The sequence below is a fragment of the Festucalex cinctus genome, chromosome 10 (assembly GCF_051991245.1).
Source record: "Festucalex cinctus isolate MCC-2025b chromosome 10, RoL_Fcin_1.0, whole genome shotgun sequence".
NCBI lineage: Eukaryota > Metazoa > Chordata > Actinopteri > Syngnathiformes > Syngnathidae > Festucalex > Festucalex cinctus.
The window spans coordinates 28,568,974-28,594,391 of NC_135420.1; the positions used below are offsets into that span (position 1 = coordinate 28,568,974).

Consider the following 25,418-nt stretch of genomic DNA (forward strand, 5'->3'; position numbering starts at 1 on the left):
TGGTTAATTCGGTAAAACGCTGACTAGTAATCCAAGTGACATTACCGAATTTGTTCATTTGTTATTGATTATATGCTGAGCCAAATTCAAATGATAATTTCTCTGAAATGTCAAGAACTGCGTTTACTGTCCCATTTCAACTCATGAAAGAATAACACTGACGTTCTAGTTACGTGAATCCTCCCCATGATTTCCATATCTGTCTACTGACATATGGTAGATGTTAAATTATATCAACTGACTCAGTGTGAGGAAGGTCACATTCTCAAAGACATACTGTGACTTTTCCCCGTGGAGGCATTTACAACCTGCAGGTTTCAGCCATAGTCCACATTCCAACGTGCTTGTCTCAACTACTGTACTAATGCTTTGTGTGTTCCACCCAGTAATCTTAATCTGTTACTGATTAAACAAATGTGTTTCCACTCTGCTTCGCCATTAATGCCAATAAAGATGCACCAAAACTACAATCAACTTCACTCTAAAGGTGCGATAAATGTACTGTTACACTATAGTAATTTTTTTTTTTACTTTGATTTTTATTTAGTATTTTAGCACAAATATATTCTAAAAAAAACAACAACGTGCAATTAAATATATTAAACTTTTTCAAAATAAGCAAACCTGCTTCAGTCATAGCAACCGTTTAACATAAATTATAGTTCCATTTATTAAAGAAAGAAAGAAAGAAAAGGAAAAAGATGTTGAGGCACATATCTCAAGTTGGGCGATCATACAGTTGAGGCAAAAAATAATTTAGCAATCATTCATTAAGTTCCACAAACGCCCAGGTGGGGTCACTGTTGTGCTACAATATTGTAGTGTGACGTTCTCCTGACAGGAAGTAATGTATAAGTACAGTGATACTTATTCACGTTTGACAGGACTTAAGATTGTAGTTGTAGTGTGTTTGAAAGTACAGTATAGGTTCTGATGTGGTCTCAAACTGGATTTCACTGGACGGCCGCGATTCATTTCAAGAAGAGTGACTTCACAAAGCTGGTATGGGGAATCCTGTTATCAGGAAACAAACGTGATTTCTTTTTTTTTTTTTTTCGCTTTTTTTTGTTCATTTATTTCTCACTTTCTATTTTTAAATGACTGTTTTGGTATCAAGTTCAGTCGATCGTGAGAACATGAAACCTCTGTGACATAATTCACTCATACTGGATTTTGAAGCTACTTAATGAAGAATTAACTGTGTTGCTAATTCAAATTTAAATTGTTTGCTCTCTTACTGTCTTTTTTTACGTCAGCGTAACAGTTTTTTTTGTTTTTTGGTGAGTGAGTAGATGTAACGCTGTCTTGTGAAACCGGATTAAATCCACTTTTCTTCAGTTAAAAAACAAAAAAAAACATCATAGAATGTTGGTTATTTTGTAGTAATGAATGTGCCTTTGCCGTATGTCGTCTTGCGGGTAGCGTAATTGTGTTGTCAACAGTTTACAACTGCTGTGATTACAAACGTCTTTGTTGGCAATGTTTCACAATGTGACACACATCTAGACGTCAGGCAGACCAGAACCTTGTGTGTGGCAAACAGCCACTTTCAAGAATGTTGATTTCCACCACAGGTGGTTCTACTTTAACCTTGAGCCTGCCCTTCTCTCGCTATCTCACCATCTATGCCGCACACTCGTCTCTCTTTTATCTGAGCTCCTCTTGTGTCAGGTTCAAGTTGCAGGTTGCAATTTGTCCCCCCCATTCAGTACACAGAGTCCGCCTCTATGTTGACATTCCCTTCCCCATATTTGAGCAGCTCAAGGCCTCGGCACATTTTCGGATTGCTGACATCATGTGTGCAGGACACTCTGAAATCGGTTGGGTCAAAAAAAGTAACCCAATTTTGGATCAAAAATGGACTAATCCACTTTATGGGTCAGTTTGACCCACCTTGGGTAAAAAAATAAATAAATAAATAAAATTAGGCCATTTTGTACAAAACAACCCAGAAAGTTGCGTCAATATTGACCCAAGTAGAAGATCTGACACAACGTTCTGGGTTGTTCTGCAAAACACACACACACACACACACACAAAGTAATTTTGTACAAAACAACCCAGAAATTTTGGTCAAATTGACCCAAGTAGAACACGTGACCCAACGTTCTGGGTTGTTCTACAAAATTAGAGAGTGAGAGAGAGAGAGAGAGAAAATAATTACTTTTTTAAATTCGTTTTTAAATTATTATTATTATTATTATTATTATTATGGTTCAAAACAATCCAGAAAGTTGGGTCAAATTGACCCAAGTTGTGTCATAGAAAAATGACTTTTTTTTTTTTACTCAAAGTTAGTTCAATGTGACCCAACAAGGATCTGACCCAACTTTTTGGGTTGTTTTATGGTAAAATTACATATATTTTTTTTCTTTTCTGCAAAACAACCCATAATGTTGGGTCAAATTGACCCAAGTAGAGGATCGGTCCATTTTTCAACCAACTGTTTTTAAGAGTGTACACTTCTTTTTTTTTTTTTGGCCTGCTTTTGTATGTGAAAGTGTTTGAAATCTGGTTAGGTGATGGCAAAAAAAAAAAAAAAAAGCCAAAGTGCCTGTGTCAAGTGGGACAGGATGCAGAGGAAGGGCCTCCTGCAGCTTTTCCAAACGGTGAAGGCGGAAACTTACTGACGGAGGAGGCAAACGAAGAAGGGACGTGGTGGGAGGGGGAGAGGCCGACAGGAGGGAATCGGGGGTGGTCTGTTTGCACCTTCAGAGTACATTCAGTTTCTTGTTTCGCTGCCTGCCAGTTCCGACAGACCATCGAAGCGTCTCCTTTGCATTTTTTTGTTTGTTTTTTCTTCATGTCCTTGCATTTTTTTCCTTCCTGCTTGTCATCTTTCGTTTCTGTGACTCAAGCAGTATTTGGTTTGCTGTGCTCAGTCTGCAGAGGGAATAGTGAAAGTTTTTTTTCCTGGCTGCAGGTACAGTAGGATGTTGTTGTTATTAGACGTTTATATATATGACGTTTTAACAGATGTTTAAAAAATGAAATGTGTCGCGTTATCTGTAGCCTACATGTGAACATCTAAGTGTGAGAGCCTTTAGAGAGAAATTTTTACCGTGCGTGTCTGGAATTTATTGCCTCTCTGGACTTAAGAGGCTGCGCTCATATAAGTCCTGGTATGCACTCGATGTATTGTTGCAAGCAGTCAACACATTTATCATACAACAACCTCCTACATCGTTTTATTGGCAGAGTATTTTGAGGAATATCGGCATATGGCTTTTTCCCAAAATATGATAAGTCAATTGAAAACTATTTGTTTATTCAGTTTCCGTTAACTTTATAAAAGATGGTGCTGACCCTGGAAACTCTCTGCATTGTTCGAAATGAAAACTAAGATGAGTCAAAATGGAACATTTCAGATATTTTGAAATTTTATTTACTGTACAAAACAATAGGGAGCTATTGTTTAAATTTAATAACATTTAATTTTGAAGACATGCTGATGAACCTGGGAGCCCCCTGAACTTTTTTTTTTTGCTATTGTCTAAGATTAAAAAAAAAAAAAAAAAGCAAAATTTTGCAAATCTGAAAAGTTTGATAAACATTTGCATAAAGACATTTCAACAAAGTGGGAGATGGAGTATTTTCTAATATTTTGACACCAGTATTTTCCCTTTTACTGCAAATGTATATCGGTTACAAACACACTTTTGTACATAACATCAATGTTATTATTATTATTATTATTATATTTTGTTATTATTATGATATTAGGTTGCTAATGCACGCACAAATTGAGTTTCTCCAGATATTGATTTGCTACACAGGCATTTTACATGCCCCTTCATATGACAATTAGCGTAGATTTTAAACATAGAAGGGCCAAAACATCCCTCATGAAAATTAAATTGCACAAAAAAAAACTAGCCATCAGAGCGAGCTATCAACCTTTTTTTTTTTTTTTTTTTTAACAGATGTGTTGCATTTAAATATCGTGAACATGACGATGACGATATTGTGGCAGTTTTAATATCACAATATCGCGATATTGCCCTTCTCGTGACATCCCTAATTGGTCAGGTAATAAATCCACGATAATCTACGATAAAACTACTCAAGACATAAACATAATTTTTAAATGAAAAAAAAAATAGTTTCTTGTTGTTGAAATGTTGAAATTGAAAATATAATACACATTTTTCATAGAAATGTATGCAAAACTGAGTCAGTTGCTGGACAGATAAATGTCTTCGACAAGTAAAAGTAAGCTGATGTGTTTTCTTCGCCTGAAGACTCGCGTCCATTTCCCCACCACTCTTATGAGGTGCTCCCCCTAGTGGCCCGCCAAGTAATTGCTCAATAAGTAATCAACAATGGAGCCGTTATAGTGGCTGAATATTAACTACAAATATCGCGATACTTGCGTAGGTGTATCGATAATCTATCGGGGGACAAAGCATCACGATTTATCGCGGTTATCGCTATATCGTCACACTCCTCCAACGAAAGCAATTTTTTTTGCATCTTCACAGCTGAACACCTCCAGCTCGCGCCCCAGAATGCCGCCGAGTTGCCAGGCCGAGGAAGAAGAGTTATGACGAAGAATCGTCATTTCCGGAACTGCGCTGACCAAACGGCATCTGCCGGCATTCGTTCGGACCTTTGCGCCGACTGAGCCGGCTGCAAAGCGGGAGCGCAACGGTGGCGATGTCGGAAGATGAATCCTGCTCGGGACCTGCGATGACTGCCGAGTCTTCGCCGAGCGAAAGGGAGACCGATATATTGGAAGATGAGGATGATGATGACGAGGCAAATTCGTCTTCAGACGCGCCACGTCACACTTGTTCACTTCCTACTGAGAATCTGCCGGCAGAGTCGAGATTATCCGAGTTCAATCACGGCGGGATTCGACAGGAAATAGAATCCATAAAGACGATGATATCAAATGGAGAATGCGGCTCGGACAAAACGTCGTCATCATCGTTTGCGGCTCCTCGGACACCCAGCAGAGGGCGCAGCAGTGAGGAAGCGGTGCAGAGAGGTTTGTTGGGTAACGTTCCACAAAACTCGGATACTTTCGACACGATGCAGTCAGCGCGTCGCACAAATGAAACGTCCGCCCAAGAAGCAGAATTTGCGTCGTTATCGGTCGACATCGACGACTCAATCGAGCAGTTGAACCGACTGATTCTGGATTTGGACCCCACCTTTGTTCCTGTTCCGACCGGCTGCGCCCCCCTGTCGCGATCCGCCTCCGTCCAAAGCGCTGGCCTCAGTGATCAAGGAAATACGCACCTAATTGGTAAGTACAATATATGGATATTCCATTCAAGGGTGTTTGATATTTATCATGCACAAATACATTGACATAGAGAAAAAAAAATGACCCAAATATTTAGAAAAAGGATATTTTAGAGCTTAATAGCATGATACTAGGGTGGTGCAATTAATCAAAATTCAATTACCATTTCAATTATTACACTCCACAATTACAAATCAGCATAATCGTAAAAAAAATTGAAAAAAAAACAAACTTTATTGAGTTGGTTAAATTTACACAGTTGAACCTTTTTTGTTTTAAAAATTTAAAATAACTAATAAATTTTATTTAATACAAAAGGAACGTGCATAATTATAGTAGTTGAAAGAATTGTATTTGTCTTAATATTTTTTATTTTTATTTTTTTTTGTTTAGATTGAAACATGTTCTTGTTTTGTACCAAAAAAATAAATAATCATCCTACAACACGGTACACATGCTGCACTCCAACTTCAAGTTTAGGCCAACATATATAAATAATATATTTTGTGGGTTATTAATTAAATAACCCAACAAATTGGGTTGTTTTGTGGGCTATTAATTAAATTTGACCCACCCTTTGGGGTTAAATAACTCAAAAAGTTGGTTCATTTAATTTTTGACCCAATTTGATTGGGTTATTTCAGTTAGCTTAAAAAAAATATAAAAATAATAATAAAAATAATAATAATAATAAAAACCCTTGGTTCAATTAAATAACCCAACAGATTGGGTTGTTTTGCGGGTTATTAATTTAATTTGACCCAACTTTTGGGGTTAAATAACTCCAAATAACTCCTGGGCCATCTTTGAGCCTATTCAATTGGGTTATTTGGTCAACACAAAAAGTAACCCACAAAAGAACACCCGAAAAAGAAAAAAAAAAAAGATGGCTTTGTGGATTATTAATTTAATGCCACCCAACTATTTTGGGTTAAACAGCTCAAAACGTTGGGTCCATTTTTGACCCAACTCTTTTAAGAGTGTAATATTTCACGCTCAAAGTTGTACAATAACAGACACGTTAGTGGGAATGTCATCACACGACTGACTTGATTTTTTTGAACGATTACATTCCTGATCTTTATCTGTCCGACTGAGCGTTTTCCTATCTTCATTTTGGCGGACAGGCTGGAAGCGGCAGAAGCAGATCAGCGACGTGACCGACCACTCGGGTCGTCGGACAGGTTTTTACGGTCTCGGGGACGGACCTGAAAGCTTGGGGGACCACCTGCTCGGCGCTCCTCCCCATTTGTCCTCGCAGGTAAACAAGTTCAGGAGCGCAACTCGCCAAACGGAAGCTCGCGTTGGTATTCCAATGATCACAGATGGCGGGTTGCGGCACTTTTTTTAATTTTGTTTTTTTCTTTTTTCTCTTCGTCCCGGCAGATGACGATTTGCGTCACTTTTTTTTTTAGCCTCAAGATGATGTTGACCTTCAATAACATCGATGATGTCATAAGCGACATAACACAGCATAGTGGCCACATTGTTATTATATTAAAGGGATACTTTTTTGGCAGTCAAACATGAATATTTTGCCTATAATAAATGTAATATTTTCATTATTTTTCGTGTACAATTAGTACCTTTAAAAAACACATTTTGCAACTTGCTGTCGACTGAAAATGACATCACAAAGGGCTCGGGTAACCAATCACAGCTCAGCTTGTGAATGTCACATGACCAAACCTAGAAAACAGGTGAGCTGTGATTGGTTACCCGAGCCCTTGTGATGTCATTTTCAGTCGACAGCAACTTGCAAAATGTGTTTTTAAAGGTACTAATTGTACGTGAAAAATAATGAAAGTAAATTAATTATAGAAGAAATGTTAACTTTTTATTGCTATAATGGGCTAAATAAGTGACGTATCTCTTTAATGTTTGGTTGTCTTGCGAATACTAGAAATTCTGATAAGCACTTTAGAAAAAAAATGGGTGAATATCTACTTTTTTTTTTTGTCGCGTATGGTTTTCTTAAGTTCTAATTTATGAACTCATTCACTCGCCGCCATTTTCACACAAGCAACACACTTTTTTTCACCGCATATTGCTCTCTTTGTCATATTCTGTGAGTTGACCTTCACATGCGCTTCTGTTGCCGGCTGGCGTGAATAATAGCTCGCCTGTTGACACTGAAAACAGTCCGTACTCGCACGCACACGCACATCACAAGACCGATATCTGCTGATGCGTGCGGGTTTTACCACTTCATACGACTGTGGAAAAAAAATAAAAAAAGATATTAATTATTCCTTCCCTCCTTGTTGTAAGAACACGTTTAACTGTGCGGACGATGGCGGCCAACGTGGCAGCTTTGAACGCGTCCCACCGACTCCATCTTTTCCGCTGTCTCCCCCAACGCCGTACGGTAAGAAGAAGGCTTTTATAGATTTTTTATTTGAGTTAGTTTTGATTTTGAGTATTGAGTATTGTTTTGTTTGTTTTTTTAAATTGAGTTTTTAATGAGTTTTCAGTGTGGTTCTGTTCATTTTTTATTAGTTTTAGTTGCTTAATAAGTGCTATTTTCTAGTTTAGTTTTAGTTAGTTCCAGTATTAGTTTTAGCTTTTCTTATTTTTTTCAAATGTGTATTACTTGTGCACAATATTTAAAAAAACAGCATGGAAGTGATGTCATCTGAAGGTGCTTTTCTATTGGCTGCTGCTAGATGACGTCACTTTTGCGTGACACACTTTCAAACGTCCTTTTTTTCCGGTTCATATCAAAATAAATCGACTTCAAATCACATTTAAAATCATCGCCAAAGGCTCACGCGTTCAATTAATTACCAAAGACTAAAACGAAGGACATTTTTGCTATAATTATAGCATTTTTTTTCCGTTACTTTTACCTAATTAAAATAACCTTGGTTAAGAAGTCATGTCAACGCTGTGGCTGGTTGTTTTGTTTTGCAATCTTATCGGTGTCCTTTTTTTTCTCTCCCCCGCAGCGGAAACCATTTCAGCGTTTTCTCCTATGGGGACCGTCGGCCAGTGGTCCCAACACAGCTGGACGCAAGGTCAGCTTTCTCACCCAGCTTATATATATGCAAGCATGTAGACACGATTTTCTGCTTGAGCGCCGAGGAAGTTTGAACTCAAACATACCCTGGTCGCTGCCAGACAGGGTTCAAGAGATGGCAGGAATGCACACGCACGCACACGCACGCACACACCTGGCAAGGATGTTGTTGCTGTTTGGTGGACAATGTGGGCATGACTTTGTTTTTGGTAAATCAGGTCTGGTTAAAGGCAGGCAGGGAAAAGGTCTTGTTCCTTTTTCCGCTATAGTCTTACTTTATTCATGTATCTACTGGTTTGTTCAGAAAATAAATTCACTGTAATTGTTTTTAAATGTGAGAGTATAACACAAAATACTGTGTTAATTTTTTTAATGCAATTTGTCTGTGAGAAAACCGTGAATTTGTCCAAATTTAGACAATAGTTTCATTCATTCATATAACATCCACGTTGATTTTCTCTGGCAGTAGAATGGGTGAAGATTTTCTCTGATTGGCTGTAAGCAAATGTAACAGGTAGGGATGTAATTAATATCAAAACATCACAAAACGATTTTAAACAAAGAAGGGCCAAAACATGCCTTGTGAAAATTAAACTGCACTAAAGAAAATAGCCACCAGATGATGCTAGAACTGCACAAATGGAAATCAACTTGACTTTTTTTTAAAAGATGTGCTGCTTTTCATATCCCGACATGACGACGACGATACATTGTGGCGGTTTTAATATCGCAATATCACGATATTGCCGTCATCGTTACATTTCAGCAAAATCACTTTGATTGAATGAATGAATTAAAATTTATTCGTTTTTTTGGCAAATTAAAAAAAAAAATCATCATGATCAAAAACAAAAACAAAAAAACAAATTCGATATATAATAATAATTATTACTATTATTAGGATGAAAAGTTTTTCTTCTCTTATTTACACCTGTGCATTTATGACGAGTCGATGTTTTGTGCGTGCGCAAACCTCGTCACTCTCGCTATTGATTAGGATTGTAACGATATCCAAACGTTAAGATACGAAAATTATCACAGTATGAATATCACAATACAATAATTATCACAATATTGTGGGAGGTTGGTGATATTAAAAAAAAGGTCATGATACTTTATAAAAACGGAGGAAATTGTTTAAAAGAAGAAGAAAGAAAAAGCTCATATTGACATACATAAATGACTTACAATCACTTTTATAACATTAATATTGTGAATCAAGTCAAATTGCGGAGGAAGAAAAACGTGTTACGTTGCCCCTTCATCGAGCAATTAGCTTGGGTCTTGAACGCAGATGGCCAAAACATGCCAAATCAAAATGAAACTGCACTAATACACTAACCACCAGAGGGTGCTGTAACTGCAGAAATGGAAAACAAGCTCACCTTGCTAACAATGTGCTGCATTTCATGACATGATCACAACAATATTGTGGTGTTTTTGGGGTGTTTTTGTTTGTTTTGTTTTGTTTTTGGTGAGGCTACGTACAGTACAGAAAGTAACCCACAAGTGTAATTAGGCGGCTTGAAGATAAAATGTCATCTCCATGAGTGACAATGCGTTTAATCTCACTTGAGACCGGACCACGCTTTTCAAAATTTGCACCGTAATTCTCGGCGTATTTTGTTGAAGCACGCCGCAGGCACAACAGCTGACGCTGGATGTCTAAAAATAGTTTGGGCTGATAAAGGAAGAACGCTGCTGACAGGATGTCCACAAACACACACACACACACACACACATCCTGTTGTGGGCGGGGACGTGCGATGGGGGTCTTCTTTTGTTTTGCCGGGACATCCGGAGAGGCCCGCGTATGAATTTTTCACTGATGTCAGAAATGAACCAGAGAGCATTTGATAACAAAATGCACATTTTCCCCATTTGATGTGACTGCAAATATGGCTGGCTTCATAAGCGCGGAATTTCACAATTTTGCTCTTTTTATTTCCATTTATATATATATTTTTTTGATATAACTATAAATTATACATATATTTTTTCCATTTTTATTTTAACTTTTAGTCATTTTATTATTTATTTAGTCATTTGTTTATTTTTGAATTTTGGCAGTTTTAGCACAGAATGTATGGAGGACCAAAACTGCAAAAATTCAAAATAAATAAATGACTAAATTTATTCATAATAAATTTAGTCATTTAAATAAATGACTAAATAAATAAATAAATGACTAAAAGTGAAAATAAAAACGGATATAAAAAATATATATAATTAAAAAATTAAATACAAATGTATATATATATATATATATATATATATATATATATAATTTTCTCTTTTTATTTCCATTTATATTGATTTTTTTATATAATTTTAAATTATATATATTTTTTCCATTTTTATTTGTACTTTTAGTCATTTATTTATTTATTTAGTCATTTATTTATTTTGGAATTTTGGCAGTTTTGGTCCTCCATCGAGAATGAACCCACGTGATGTATCCGGAGAAAGAAAACCGTACCGTACCCAGAGACCAAATCCGGTTCTTGTGTTAGCAGCTTTTGTCAATGGAACGAGTTGGAAAACACGCAACCTCACAATGTTTAGTTTTGTGCGTGAGGGAAACATAACCACAGAAAGGAAACATTTCCAGATCTTCCTACTCCTAACCACACTGTCAACATGCTGCCAGTACTCCTGCAGTCAGCAAATTTGATTTCAGACTGTCCTAACCCGTTCATTTGAGATGCACATTATTTTTGCACCTCAAACATTTCTTATCAATGCAACACCTGTGCATATTCCACACTGATATGCAGTGTGATATTTGTGATGCCATTTGGATGTGTATTATACGCCATCAAGCCTCAAAAGGTTGCCACTTGTTTATTGTACACATGTCAAGAAGAAGAGCATCGAGGCAGCATGTCTGAATGTATCTGCTCTTTTTGGAACAACAACAAAAAGACCCTCAATTCTGCTTCCTGTTTACCACTTTGAAAGTCAGATGGTTGTCTGGGAAAGAATGTGACCCTTCGGGACACTTACATTCCCGCTTCAATTATTTTTGATGTCATGTTTACAGTGATTACTGTAATCACAAATGGCCTGAGGGCAATGGAAATGGCGGACGGGATTACTGAACTCCGCAGTAAACTTCCACCGTACAACCATCGGGACCAGTGACCTTAACTTTTAATAGTTGTGCTTTTTTTACATTTCACAAATTTGCATATATCTATCTATCCATCTGTACGTCCATCTGTAAATCCATCCATTCATTCCGTCCATCCAGACACATATATATATATTAAAAAAAAAAGTATGATTTCCAGTCAATTTGACTGGATCAATCAGATTAAATATTTCAAATTGACATTTTTTTGTGATCAGCAATGAACGATATTGATCGACATATGCCAATCACAGTATACTTTTCCACGGAAATCGACCGATCGAATTCGGTTGCAGATCGATCAGAGCACCACTTAATGTCCATGTCTCGCTCACAATTTAACTTAAATGAAATGAATATTTTAAACGTTATTCCCCTGTGGGATCTATAGAAAATAGAATTTGGCTTTTCATTTACAGGCTTTATATCAATACACTTTTGAGCGAATGAGGTGCAACATGAGATGTTATTAGCAATACTGATGACATTTTATGAAGCCCCATTGAACAAAAATATTTAATACAAGCACCAAATTATTTGCTCAAGCATTGCTCCAAGCGCTAAAAGAACGACGTCTTTCACCAATTCATCGAATTCATATTTTTAACGTGATTTTATTTTATTTTTGTAGCCACTATATGAGAGAATTTGTTGTATTCTTGCACAATGACAAAGTTAATATTCACTACAAAAACGAAATCTAAAATATAATTTCCTAAATTTTCCGGGGGGTGCTGGAGCCTATCTCAGCTGGCTCTGGGCTGGGCAGTAGGCGGGGGACACCCTGGACTGGTTGCCAACCAATCGCAGTCAATATTTTCAATATTTCAAATATTCATTCATTTATCATTGTGGCAAATAACATGGTTATAAACAGCAACGAGATATCGTTGAATAAATATTTCTTTCGTTTTCCTGACTGGCAGATGGACAGTGCTCCATTTCAGTCGGTTTCCTGCGTCAAAGGCGTCGAACCCGCGGCACCCGCGTTCAACCAAAACAAAGGTGAACATTTAAGATGTGCTTTGATTCGACGCCCGGCAGGAGACACGGCTCACTTGGCGTCTGCATGCCTTCGTCTGTTTGGAGTAAGCAGGACACCCCCCACATGACCCCCCCCTCTCAATTCACCAGCATCGTCGCCCACTTTTCTCTCTTTTGCCCATAAAAGGTCGCATGTAACCTTTGACCCCCCCCCTCCCCTTCTGTAATTCATTCCGATTGGGTGGAAAATGCCCCACAGTGTCCCAAGAATGAACAATGCGCCGTGTGGTCAGTCAGAGGAAGAGGCTGGAGAGGGGGGGGGGGGGTCTTTTTCGTCTCCAACTCTCACTTCTCCCTCCCCATTCGTTCCGTCCCTTTTCCCTCCGCGGAAACGCACGAGTCGAGCGAGCGGTGTCGCAAACACACGCACGGCTTTCTTTTTTTCCCCCATCTGTTAGAACGACGGAATCGGCCATGGCGTCGCTAGGAAAGTGGCAGTTTTCTTCGTAGCACGCCAAAGTCAACGGGGAGGAGAAGAAAAGTTTTTGCTTGTCGTGAGTTCCTCCGTCCGCGCTGGGAAGTCAGACGGCGGGAGAAAACAGAAAGGAGGCAGCGGCGGTTTGGGAGCAAACAGGAAAGCGTCGTAGCGTCACATCATGACCGCATCGCTTGGTATGTATGCGCTCATCTGGAAGAGATTCCGAAACGTCGGAATTTTCTTCTCGTTCTTACTCGCGTTCTCTTCTTTGTGCAACATCATACACACACAAAAAAAAGTGCTCGTCAGTCTTCCACTAGATCAGGGGTGTCCAAACTTTTTCATTTGAGGGCCACATACAGAAAATCCGAAGGACGCAAGGGCCACATAATGTTATGAAGAGAAATTGTGTTTAGTCCTAAAAATTGTACAAATAATTTATGTGTGCTTTTGCATATTTAGAAAAATTTTACTGTATATAAACCAATTTATTTGTAATATGGCAGTTAGGTTATTAGTTTTGGAATTTTTCATTTTAGTAACCGGTAGTTTTTATTAGTTTTCAGGGTAGTTCTGTTAGTTTTTATTAGTTTAGTTCTTTAAAAAAAATGCTTAGTTTTAGTTGAGTTTGTTAGTTTCAGTATTAGTATTACTGTACTTTAATTTATTTAATTCAATCTCCGGTGTAATAACCTTATTTATTGATTGATTGAATTTTTCTTTTTTCTTTTCTTTTTCTTATTATTGAATTATATTGAATGAATGTGTATTGTTTTTTTTTCTTTTTAAATGGATTTGATTTGTGTGGATGCTTGCGTTTACTAATCTCGTGTTTCCCAATCTTCAATCATATTTTACAGAAGACAAATAGTATCGTAATAGTATAGTATAGAATCCAAACTGCGTTGGAGGAATGTTGCCATTACCCTCGTTCGGTCAATTTGATTTTGCGGTGCTTTTATTTGACTTTGCTTTTCTTCAAAGAGTTGGAATAAAGAGGCGCCTTAAAAAAGCCGAATCGTAAGGCCCCCATCCGTCCTCCATGATGACCTAACCAGATGGGCAAAGACTCTGGAATTTTTGACAAAAAAAAAAAAAAAAAACGTGCTCAAACGTCTGGAACATTTTTTTCCATGTCATAAATGGAGTCTAACGTGACATCAATATAAGCATCGCATCGCACGAGACCAAACCTCTGACAGCTGATATTTGGAATCGAATTTTTTATATATGTTATTTATTATCGCTGAGGAGGAATATTTTGTTCTGCTCACTTTGTGTACCATCAACCATTCACCACGTTTGTCATCTATCCTGTGCAAGGTTAAACTAACGGAAGAACTAAAACTAAAATACAAAAAAAATAAAAAATCGTCAACGAAATAAAATAAAGACCGAAATGTATTAAAAAAAAAAAAAAAAAACTAACTGAAACTACATTTTACGTTTACAAAGACTAAACTATAACTATGTGATGATTTAAAATGTGATTTTAACAGATTTATTTTGACCATGCTTTTTTTTTTTTTTTTTTTATATTGTGCACAAGTAATGCACTTTTTTGTTTTGTTTTTGTTTTTTTAACTAAAACGTATACTGAAAGTAATTAATCAAAACGAAAACTAAGCATTTATTAAATGGATACAGTGAAAAGTGAAATATTTTGTCCAGAATGAATTTGATAATGTCATTATTTTTCATGTAAAAACAATTTTTTTTCTTCTACTCGTCGACTGATGATGACGTCACCTGTGCTGAGGAAGTAGGTAACGGCCAATTATGGTTCACCTGTTTTCTGGGGTTGGTCAGCAAATTGATACTTTTCTTTTTTTGCTCGACCGAGATTAGAATGAAAACAGCAGAGGCCCCGGAATTGAACCCTGTGGAACACCGTACATTATTATACCGTATATGTAGCGATGTAACGATGACGGGAATATCGTGATATCGCGATATATAAAACTGCCGCAATATGTCGTCGTCGTGTCACGATATTAAAAGCAGCACATCTGTTCAAAAAGTCAGGTTGATTTCCATTTGTGTAGTTCTAGCACCCTCTGGTGCCGATTTTTTATTTTTTATTTTTTTAATGCAGTTTAATTTTCGCAAGGCGTGTTTTGGCCCTTCTAAGTTTAAAATCCTTTGGAACGTAGGAGAACGTAATATGCTTGTGAAGCGAGTCAATATGTGGAGGAACTCAAAGTGTGCTTGCATTAGCAAGTGCCTCAATATATGTAATATACAGTAAAGTGATGGAAAAAAATTTCAAGCCATCTTTGTGCTTAATGGAGGAATTCCTCCAAGGCGCACGTGCGGTTATGTAACCCACTCAAGGTGATGTATCGCCACTTGTTGCGCTCGTGTCTGTTGAAACAAGGGCTGCTCTCAAAAGCAAATTCCTCCATCTTGGATTCCTTGGATAAAAAAAGAGTGGTGGGAGTGGTGGTGCTGGTGGTGGGCGGAGCTCGTCTGTCAGAACAAGAAGCCCTTTGACTCTCTTTGCAGTGACTCATCGTACGCCAGGCCCGCTCGTGGCCTGAGGAGGCCTGCGTTCGTTCGTTCGTGTCTTCTGCATGCATGACGCAACATTGTTTGAATGTCAAGATTGTCAGATTGGGATGTTGGAGCCTTCATGCCGCTCTCTTGGATTATTATGTCATACGGTACGGTGGAACCACCGTGCAAAGTTGTCGTGCAATTGCAGTCGATTTTGGAACGGGCACATTTTGTCAGCTACTGTACAAAAATAAAATAAAAAAAAAAAAGAGGTTCGGAGCGGAATGAAGTCGACTTTCTGTCAAGTTCGATCCAAAGTCTGTTAAAATCGAGCTTCCGCTGCGATGTGACTCAAAAGTTTTGTTTGAGTAGTCAAGTCTGTTTTTGCTATTAAAAGGCGGATTTAGTTTAAAATATGTCATTATAGGGGCAAATGGGGGGTTGTTGTCCTTAGGAGTTTGAAGATGTATCAATATCTCGATAAATTGTGATACTTTGTCTCCTGATAGATTATCGATGCGCCTACGCAAGTATCGCGATGTTTGTAGTTAATATACAGCCACTATTAGGGCTCCATTGTTCGTGACTTATTGAGAAATTACTTGGCGGGCCACTAGGGGGAGCGCCCCTTAAGAGTGGCGGGGAAATGGACGCAAGTCTCCAGGCGAAGAAGACTCATCAGCAAGACATTTATCTGTCCAGCAACTGAAAAATGTACCATGTACTATCTAAAATTAATTTTAGTTGTAATTATTACCTTTTCTGAAACAATATAAACAAAATGTTATCACAAATTAACTACATTTTATTAAGTTATACCTAATTAATGTTTTTAAGTTATCCATACCCAAAAACTAGTATTTGTGATTTAATCAAAAATTATTAGAACAAATCACTCATAAAAGCATACAAAGTTACACCAACTTCAAAAAGTTTGAGTATTGTATACGTAATCTATTTGATTTTTTTGAATGTTTGGGTTTACAGTTTACTTATGCCTAATTGAGCTTGAACTTGAGCTGTTTTTTTTGTTGTTTTTTTTCTAGATTCCCGAAGTTTCCTGGACAGCGCAAACCATACGGGCACTTCTGTCGACGGTGAATTGTTCCGATCCGATGCTTCCGTGAGTTCCGCTTCCTGTCCGCGGACGTTTGGTTCCATGTGCTCCGTGTCATCAAGCAGCCCCGTCCCGCACATGGACAGGTATGCTCATTTTCGTATTTTTCATATTAAAACGAATAAGGCTCTTTTCATTTCATCTCCTGTGCAGCTCCACGCCGCCTCCCGCGTGGCAGCAGCAGCAAACGTCCGCCTCCTCGCAGCCTTCAACTCCCGTCAAGTGCAGCACCCCGAATGCCCGCAGTTCGCCTCGGGAGGCTCACAAAGGACTTGCGGGGGTCCGCGTGCAAGAGACAGACTTGTCCTCCTTCCCGGCGGTGAACGGCAACCTCGAGCACAGCCTGCTGGAGGCCTTGGGGGACCTGAGGGTCCTGAGCCGGGACGGGGACGGGGCCGTGGACGCCCCTCCTCCATTGTTGCCCGAAAAGAGGAAAGCGGGCGAATGCGGCGGGGACCTCGACTCCCGCTTGCCGTCTCTGACTGGCCTTGACAGTATCAGCCTTTCCTTCTCATCGCTGACCCCTGACCCCTTTAAAGGTTTAAGTGGGACGCCATCACCTGGAGCAGGTACAAATATCATTGAGAGCACTTTATGTTTACAAAACACAAGTGATCGCACTGGTGAGCGGATATTTTGGTGCCAAGAAAGCTTTTCAACACGTGTTATTATCATTATTACAGTACATGAGATTTGACGAACCTTTATTTATATTTTGTTTCAGAGTTTGGCAATAAGCAGGACACTGTCAAGTTTGTTCAGGACACTTCCAAGTTCTGGTACAAGCCCGACATTTCCAGAGATCAAGGTAAATAATCATCTTTTATATTTAGATAGTAGTAGGTGATTTGCATTCTAACGATGCTTTGACCTCACTTTGACTTTCTGCCAGCGATTTCCGTGTTAAAGGATCAAGAACCCGGCTCCTTTATCGTCAGGGACAGTCATTCATTCCGCGGCGCTTACGGCTTGGCGATGAAAGTCGCAACTCCGCCTCCGTCGGCGCTGCACCCGAGTAAAAAAAGTACGTTCGCAACGAAAACAACTTTCGGCGACCTCGTTCAAGCTGACGAAATATTTTCTATGACGACATGAAGCAATCGGGAGGGTTGTCTTACGAAGTTGAATGAAAATGTGATTTTTTGTGACCACATGAACGATTTTTGCCATTTTTGTGCCTGCGCAGTCGTCGACCCGTCCAATGAGCTGGTGAGACATTTCCTGATCGAGTGTACGCAGAAAGGCGTCCGTCTCAAAGGCTGCCCTGATGAGCCCTTCTTTGGTGAGAATTCAGATGACTTGTCGTCTAACACAAGACGACAGCAGGAATATTTAACTGAGAATTGTCATGTTTCGGCTTATTTGAGGAAAGATGACGCCAAACAACTCTACTGGTATTTGATACAAACATTTCCATCCTATCCATTCATGTGTCAGTACCGTAACGTGGCTCACTGCTTCCCCCTACTGGTCACTGCACACCGGCGCAACCCTTACGTGATTAATTTCAACATTTTTGTCTGTTTTTTTTTTTTTCCTGTCAGGGAGTCTCACTGCTCTGGTGTGTCAGCACTCCATCACACCTTTGGCTCTACCCTGCAAACTCATTCTGCCCGACAGAGGTAGTAATTTCAACTTTTATGGAATGTCAAATTGACAAAAAAAAGTGAAAAACATCATTAAGTGCACTAAATACGGTTTGTACAAAGTGAAGTTGCCACCAAATTGCATTTAAAACGAGTCGTGGATGTCGTGTTTAGACATGGTATTGCTTTGTTTGAGACAATACGAGTTTTTAAACCGTGCTTGCTGAAATTGACAAAAAAAAAAACAAAAAAAACATTCTGTGCCTGTCAGACCCGTTGGAGGAAATGAGCGACTCCCCTGCAAAGACAGCAACAAACTCGGCAGCCGAGCTTCTCAAGCAAGGAGCAGGTACAACAACAACAACAACTAGACTAAGTGCAATTTCCGGAGTAATTGTGTGGGAATGCTGAAAGCTTTAGGTGAATGCTAAGATTGGAATGGATGTGTAATGCTAATGAAGTAAATTGAGAGATCAATTATGAAATGATGACTTCCTGGTTACTGGGCAATACACTTTACAAACTGTGCCACCAAGTAGTGTAAGACACCTGGAAAGGATGATAAGTTATATGTATGGAAGTGGGCGTAGAAAGTGCTACTTGGGAAAAAGTTCAATGTCTGTCCCATTGAAAATGAATGGGGGAAAAGTTGATATTACAAGTTAAATTGTGCAAATATTGTAAGCAATGTGGAATACCCCGGGAGGTGTGAATTTTTGAAGCTAGTTGAAATTTGAACAATTTAAATTGGAACTATTATGTGCGAGTTGTTACGGGGCAAAAAAAGTGTGGGAATGCTTCAGCATTCCCACAACAACAAATGTAAATTTACAATTCAATTTGATTGTTATTGACTTTGTCGTTTATCCAATTTCATGATTGAACACACGACCCTATTCCAGCATTCCAGCCACCTTGTAGCTTTTTGATGACACATTGTTATTATTATTATTATTATGATGATGATGATGATGATGATGATTATTATTATTATTATTGTTGTTGTTGTTAGCATGCAACGTGTGGTACCTCGGCTCCGTGGAACTGGAGTCTTTAACGGGACAGCAGGCCGTTCAGAAAGCCACCACGGTGACGCTGGCCATGGACCCTCCGCCGGCCTCCACTGTGGTCCACTTCAAGGTGTCGGCGCAGGGCATCACGCTCACGGATAACCAGAGGAAGTGAGTATTTCCCACTTGGACGGCGGCGGTCCTTTAGCGAGATGACAATGAAAAACAGCAGAGGACCCAGAATGGAACCCTGCGGAACACCATATATTACGTTACATGTGGATTCACATGACACGTTTTCGGCCCCCACTTTGCTGTTTTTTTTGCTCGACCGAGATTACAATGAAAACAGAATAGGCCCCGGAATTGAACCCTGCGGAACACCATATGTTACGTTACATGTGAATTCACATGACACCTGTTTGGGCCCCACTTTGCTGTTTTCATTGTAATCTTGGTCAAGCAAAAAAAAAAAAAAAAAAAAAAAAAAAAAGGAGAGGCCCCGAAATTGAACCCTGTGGAACACCATACATTACGTTATATCACACATAAAAATACAAATAAAATAAATCTTGTGTTGTGTCCCCCCCAGGCTGTTTTTCAGAAGACACTATGCGGTCAATACTGTCATTTTCTGTTCCTTGGACCCGCAAGGAAGGAGGTGAGTCATGTGACGTTTACGTGTGCGTGCGCTCAACAAGACGCGACACGTTGACAATTGGAGTTAAAGGATGGAGTTCACATTTACCTGACAACACGTGACTAAATAAGCTGTCATCTGTGTTACTCGTGTGACTGATAGTATTTTTTGAATTATCACGCAACATTTTGTATTTCTGCAAACAACAACAACAACAACAAAAATAAAAAAAAATAAAAAAAAGGTTAAAAAAAATAAAAATAAAAATGTAAAAAAAAAAGGTTAAAAAAATAAATGCGTAAAATATTTCTTCAGGGAGTTTTCTACATGCATGGCCAAAGATTGTGGTAGTGACTCAACTATTGTGATTTAATAACTTCACTGTTTCAGTATTTTCTAAATATGAATAATAATGTTTATTTAGATTGTTTTAAAATCACATTCTGAACTATAAAGGAGGTTCTAATTTTCTCTACGTTTGACTGCTTCTAACTGACACGTGGATGCCATAATGCAAGAGACAGTCCAAATGTTGTCACTGGATTTACAATACCGTGAAAAAGTATGTGAGCCCTTCTCAATGTTTTTTTTTTTCTTCATATCTTTAAAACCACGTCACGAGTCGTGGCATTTAAAAATAGTCATCATTCAAAAAAGCAGTTTGAATATATATATATATGTATATGTATATATTAGGGATGTAACGATATCCAAACATCACAATACGATATTGTGGGGGAGGTTGGCGATACAAAAAGGTCACATATTGACTCGGTTCACAAGCATATTATATAAGCATATTATGTTCCCCCTTCATCCAGATTTTAAACATAGAAGGGCCAAAACATGCCTTGTGAAAATTAAACTGCATTAAAAAAATAAACTAGCCACCAGAGGGTGCTAGAAGTGCACAAATGGAAATCAATCTGGCTTTTAATACCGTAACATGACGACGACGACGACATATTGTGGCAGTTTTAATCTCGATATTGCATCTCATCTCCCATGCATTTATTACATATTTTGTTCCACACAGATGGACAAGAGGAAGCGCTTCTACTGCAAAGTAAGTTTTTCATTCAGGAACGCGTCGTAATTTCTCTGTTACAATGTTGTGACGGTGTCATCGGAAATCAGATTAAATAGTTGCTCCTCGTCTTTTATTTATAAAACTGTTTTTTTTTTTTATTATTTATTTCAGTTTACATTTTTATCTGTACTTGTTTTTTTTACTCAACTTTGACTGAATGCATTCAATAAATGAATGATTATGATTGTTATGACTGTGTGTGCATGTTACGTGTCTGCGCATACAGTACGACTCCTCCCCCTTTCGCAATCATTTATTTAGCTTGATTCAAAAACGCTGTTGTTGCTATTTCAATATCCTTGTTTGTTGTCCCCCCCCCCCCGCAGGATATTTGGGTTTGTAGCGAGGAAATCTCAGAGCGAGACTGAAAATATTTGCCACCTGTTTGCCGAACACGACCCCGAGCAGCCGGCGAGCGCGATCGTCAACTTTGTCTCAAAGGTCATGATCGGGTCACACAAGAAGTGAAGGATCCAAACTCAGCATCATCAAATGAAAAATGAAACATTCCAAACCAAAACATCAACGATAACACAAGCAGCTAACCAGAACTTCAACGCTAAAACTTAAACTGTTAAAACTCCTTAAGACGCTAACTCTAAGTGTGCTACAAGATGTTGCCGTTAGAGGGCGCCATTTATTGTGGAAACTACATATGTTACTTTTCTTATTCATATGAAAGACAAACGTGTCTATAAATGTATGTCAAGTGAGTTGTTTTAACTTTTAAAATGCTTATTTAAATTAAAAAAAAGAACTGTAATTTTTTTTCTCCTTGTATACGAGATGTATTTTTCTTTGTGTTTACACTTTTCAAAATATTTATCCAGATGTATGAAAGTAGTTTTCCTAAATATTCTTCCTGTCACCGACTGTATTTTTTGTATATAGCCTATGATGTATAATTCTGTACATTATGACAAATATGTAACTCAGGATTCATGCTATTGCTTTGTCACATATTGTTTTAATATTATCTGATGTATTCTGCAGATCATTAAAAACACACAAGATGTCTGTTTTGTATTTCTTATTTTTATTTTTTTTATTACGTTTCATGTGAAATGCATTACAGGATTTGCAGAATTTACCAAATATGTTTTGTTTATCTTATTTGAACTTAAGGATCACACGTTACATACATTTTAAAATCATGGGGGAGAAATTATTTTTGCTTTTTGGCTCGTAAAGAAAATATTCTAAGCTCCATTTTTCAAGCTTGTCCACTTTAAATGATTCCATGCTAGTTGCTGTATTGAAAACTACTTTTTTTTTTTTTTAGTAACATGCTAAAGAAAATCATCTGTGTCTTTGTCAAGTTCAATGTTGAAAGAAAAACTTTCGGAATTCTTCATTTTGACTAGCTTAAATATTTGTCAAACATTTGAACTTCATTTATGCACTTCTTAAAAAAAAAAAAGGCCCAGATAGACACAAAATTTGGCAGAAGTAAAAAAAAAAAAATTTACACGGATAAAACATTATTATTATTATTATGGAGGTGATTTACAGGTTTGTCACCAATAGATGGCGGTATAGTCACCCTTTTTCCACAACATGAACGTGGATGACTCAATTCAGTGCATTGTGAAATTGATGGCCTTCATTCAGATTTAAGAATAATTCATAGACAGAAATTAAAAATGGAATAATTTCCAATAAAGATGTAGACTGGGGGAAAAAAAAAAGGCATTTACCTCTTATTAGGCCTTTTACTCTATTCAACATCCTCCATGTGGAAGGGGAAATAGGACAGAGATACGTCAGTGCAGCCAGGTCAGGAAAAAGGGGAACAGCATGTTAATTTGCGGTGGAGGGGTGATGTGATGTGATGGTGTGAGAAAGGGACTGGGGGGTGTCGGTGGTAGATGACCTCACCAGTTCAGGAAACTTTCCCACAGCCTGCACACAAAGAAGGCCGTCAAAAAAAGTTAAAAGGATGAGAAAGAATAGAAATTTAACACACTCTTAAAAAGAGCAGGCGAAGTATGGAAAAGTGGAAAGTCTTTTTTTTTTTTTTTTTTTTGGCCTTTGGAGATTTCCAGGGACGACAAGAAGCTCAACTGTTGGAGCCGAAGAAGACTCGCATCCTCTGCTGGCCTCCGAGTCGCCTCACCTGCCACCATTTTGTCCCTCTCCGCTTCGAGCTTCCTGTTCCGCTTTCCTGTCGGCAGCAGCTGCGCGGCTGTTTTTTTTTCTGTTTGTTTTTTTTTTTTTCGCGGCCGCCGCCGGCCTCGCTGCCGTCGGCATTCCTGGAATTGCTATCACACGGGGATGTCATTATGTGCGTCCAAATGCCGGCTTCCGTTGGGGGGAGTCCCTTTCAGCCTCGCTCGCTCTTCCGGCTTGATCATGTGACTCGGCTATTTCCGGCTCGTGCCAAGTGGGCTTGCTGTAGTGACTCGTCTCGCACACTAGAAGCACACAAGCCTGCAAATAATTTCCCTTCTATTTTTAACTCGTTCACTCATTTTCACCGAAGCGACCGCTTTCCTTCTCTTGACTAGATTCTGACTGATTTTGCTAAGACCACAGAATACTGTGTTGTATTGCTCTAAAAACATGGAACCAACCAAATGAAAAATTAGTCTCATCTTTTGTCACGAAAAAAAAGTATATTTGTATCTGTTTCTGTTTTTCAGCAATTATCATTAGAATAAAGTTTCCTCATTATTCACAAATGTGTTTCAAACAGTGGGAAAAACAGCCTGCTGCAACATGGCCCTGGTTGATCTCTTATACTCTGCTACCACCTGCTGGCCGTTTTTGTAATAACTATCATTGCTTTAAGCGTCCTCTTCAGGTCATAGGCTGCATCAAAGCCTTCTGTATGATCTAGCATAAAAAAATAAAATAAAAAAAATAAAATAAAAAAAACGTATAAATATGTTTTTGGAATGGCAATATTTAAAATGGAACGTTTGTATACGTTTTGGGGAGCAAATGAGTTTATGTGTTGGGCTCAACAGACGTCGCCTGCGCAGTTAAATTACTAAAAACTATTTATATAAAAAGTAATTACTTCTTGCCAAAATGTAAGTGGCTACGTGCTTACTACTTTTTTTTTCCTGATGAAAAAAAGAGACTAATAATTCTTTTGGTAGGTTCCATGTTTTTATCGAAAAAAAGAACACAATATTCCGTGGGATATTGCAAAATCAGTCAAAATCCATTTCTTTCTTTTGTATTTTAAATCCCAGCTGAGAATTTTAGTGGGTGCGCACGCGCGCACGCACGCACGCACGCACGACACGTCTGGCCTACGTGCTCTCAGGCACATGCTGAGAAAGTCACGCATTTATGGCCCGCGTCTTCGTTGCATAGTCCCTGCTACAACTGACACGCACATGCGCACACGAACAAAAGAGTTGGGTACTTGGGTATCAGCGTCAGTCTTCATGAATCTTGTCTCCGGGGAAGGGGGGGGGGGGGGGGGGGGGGGGGGGGGGGCGTGACCGGGCTAATGTCCGACACAAAAGCGCTCCCGCTGGGCCAGCGAGCCAACCAGAGGCCAACAGATTAACTTGCATTACATCAGCATCCCCACAATGCACCTAATGAGGGAGGGATTAGGCTACGTGCGTGCGCGCGCGCGCATGCGTGTATGTGCGTGGGCGCTCATACTATTGCATCACTAATTAAATACTCATTTGTGCTGAATCACTTCATGTTCAACTGTGCAAGTTGAAGTCGAGTCTTTTTTTAAATTTTATTATTATTATTAATTTTTTTAAATACAATTTATAGGTAGTCCTCAAGTTACATTGTATGGGATCATACAGAAGCGTATTGAATTCAATTTTCCAACTAATTTTTATTAATTTTTTTCTATTGAGCTTTGCTTTTGTAATTTTTTTTAAATATTTTTTTTTCTTAAAAAAAATATGTATATATGTTTATTTATATATATATATATATATATATATATATATATATATATATATATATATATATATATATATATATTCCGAAAAACAGGGAAAAATATTTAGAAAAACAGGGGAAAACACAATTTTTAAAAAAGCCGAAAATTAACAAAGAAATTACACACAAAAAAACAATGCTCCCCTCCAAAAATAGTCAGAATAATAGGGAAAAACATAATAAAAAAAAAGGAAAAATAATAATAATAATAATAATAATAATAATAGATTTTTTTGTGAGTGTCCGAGTCTATTTTTTTTAAATTCGCCTGTTTTTCTGAATATTTTTATTTTAAATGTTTTTTTTCTGAGTAATATTTCCCTCCTGTTTTTCTGAATAATTTGTTGCCCTGTTTTCTGATTATTGTTTTTTTATGACAGAAAAAAAATATTCAGTAAAACAGAAAAAAAAATATTCAGAAAAAACGAAAGAAAAAAATGCATAAAAAACAAAGCTCCTCTCCAAAAATAGTCAGGAACACAGGGAAAAACAACAAAAAATAAAATAATAATAATAATATAAATATATATTTTTTTAGTGTCTGAGTCTATATATATATATATATATATATATATATATATATATAAATTTACCCCTTTTTTCTGAATATTTTTGTTTTTAATGTTTTTCATAGTACGGTAATATTTCCTCCTGTTTTTCTGAATAATTTGTTGAAAAAAATATTCAGAA

General features: G+C 38.0%; 1 protein-coding gene and 1 long non-coding RNA gene across 3 annotated transcripts; one reads left to right on the forward strand and one right to left on the reverse strand.

The window, feature by feature from the left end:
- Nucleotides 1-865: 865 nt before the first annotated feature.
- Nucleotides 866-21,821, forward strand: tns3.2 (tensin 3, tandem duplicate 2). Of its 2 annotated transcripts, none has more exons than XM_077535183.1 (16): nt 866-1,002; nt 4,482-5,251; nt 6,379-6,512; nt 7,523-7,619; nt 8,200-8,268; nt 16,408-16,564; nt 16,632-17,047; nt 17,203-17,286; nt 17,371-17,502; nt 17,665-17,760; nt 18,023-18,100; nt 18,336-18,413; nt 19,077-19,245; nt 19,667-19,735; nt 20,751-20,780; nt 21,131-21,821. In XM_077535183.1, exons 2-16 carry the CDS (start codon nt 4,657-4,659, stop codon nt 21,270-21,272), a joined length of 2,346 nt encoding a protein of 781 aa, XP_077391309.1. In that variant the 5' UTR covers nt 866-1,002; nt 4,482-4,656; the 3' UTR covers nt 21,273-21,821. The 2 variants fall into 2 exon arrangements, with proteins under 2 accessions (XP_077391309.1, XP_077391308.1); XM_077535182.1 differs by lacking the exon at nt 866-1,002 and adding an exon at nt 2,703-2,923.
- LOC144027557 (uncharacterized) lies at nt 16,009-23,593 on the reverse strand. The gene is made up of 5 exons (XR_013285488.1): nt 22,921-23,593; nt 22,683-22,706; nt 22,502-22,533; nt 19,094-19,324; nt 16,009-17,038 (listed from the first exon to the last, which is right to left on the reverse strand). It is a non-coding gene; the product is annotated as an uncharacterized LOC144027557 (long non-coding RNA).
- Between the last annotated feature and the right edge of the window lie 1,825 nt (nt 23,594-25,418).

Coding starts and splice junctions, on each gene's coding strand:
- tns3.2 (XM_077535183.1), top strand. CDS start 4,657: ATGTCGGAAGATGAATCCTGCTCGGGACCTGCGATGACTGCCGAGTCT. Junction 7,620..8,199: donor GTCTCCCCCAACGCCGTACG/GTAAGAAGAAGG, acceptor TCTCCCCCGCAG/CGGAAACCATTTCAGCGTTT. Junction 17,503..17,664: donor GCTGCACCCGAGTAAAAAAA/GTACGTTCGCAA, acceptor GTGCCTGCGCAG/TCGTCGACCCGTCCAATGAG.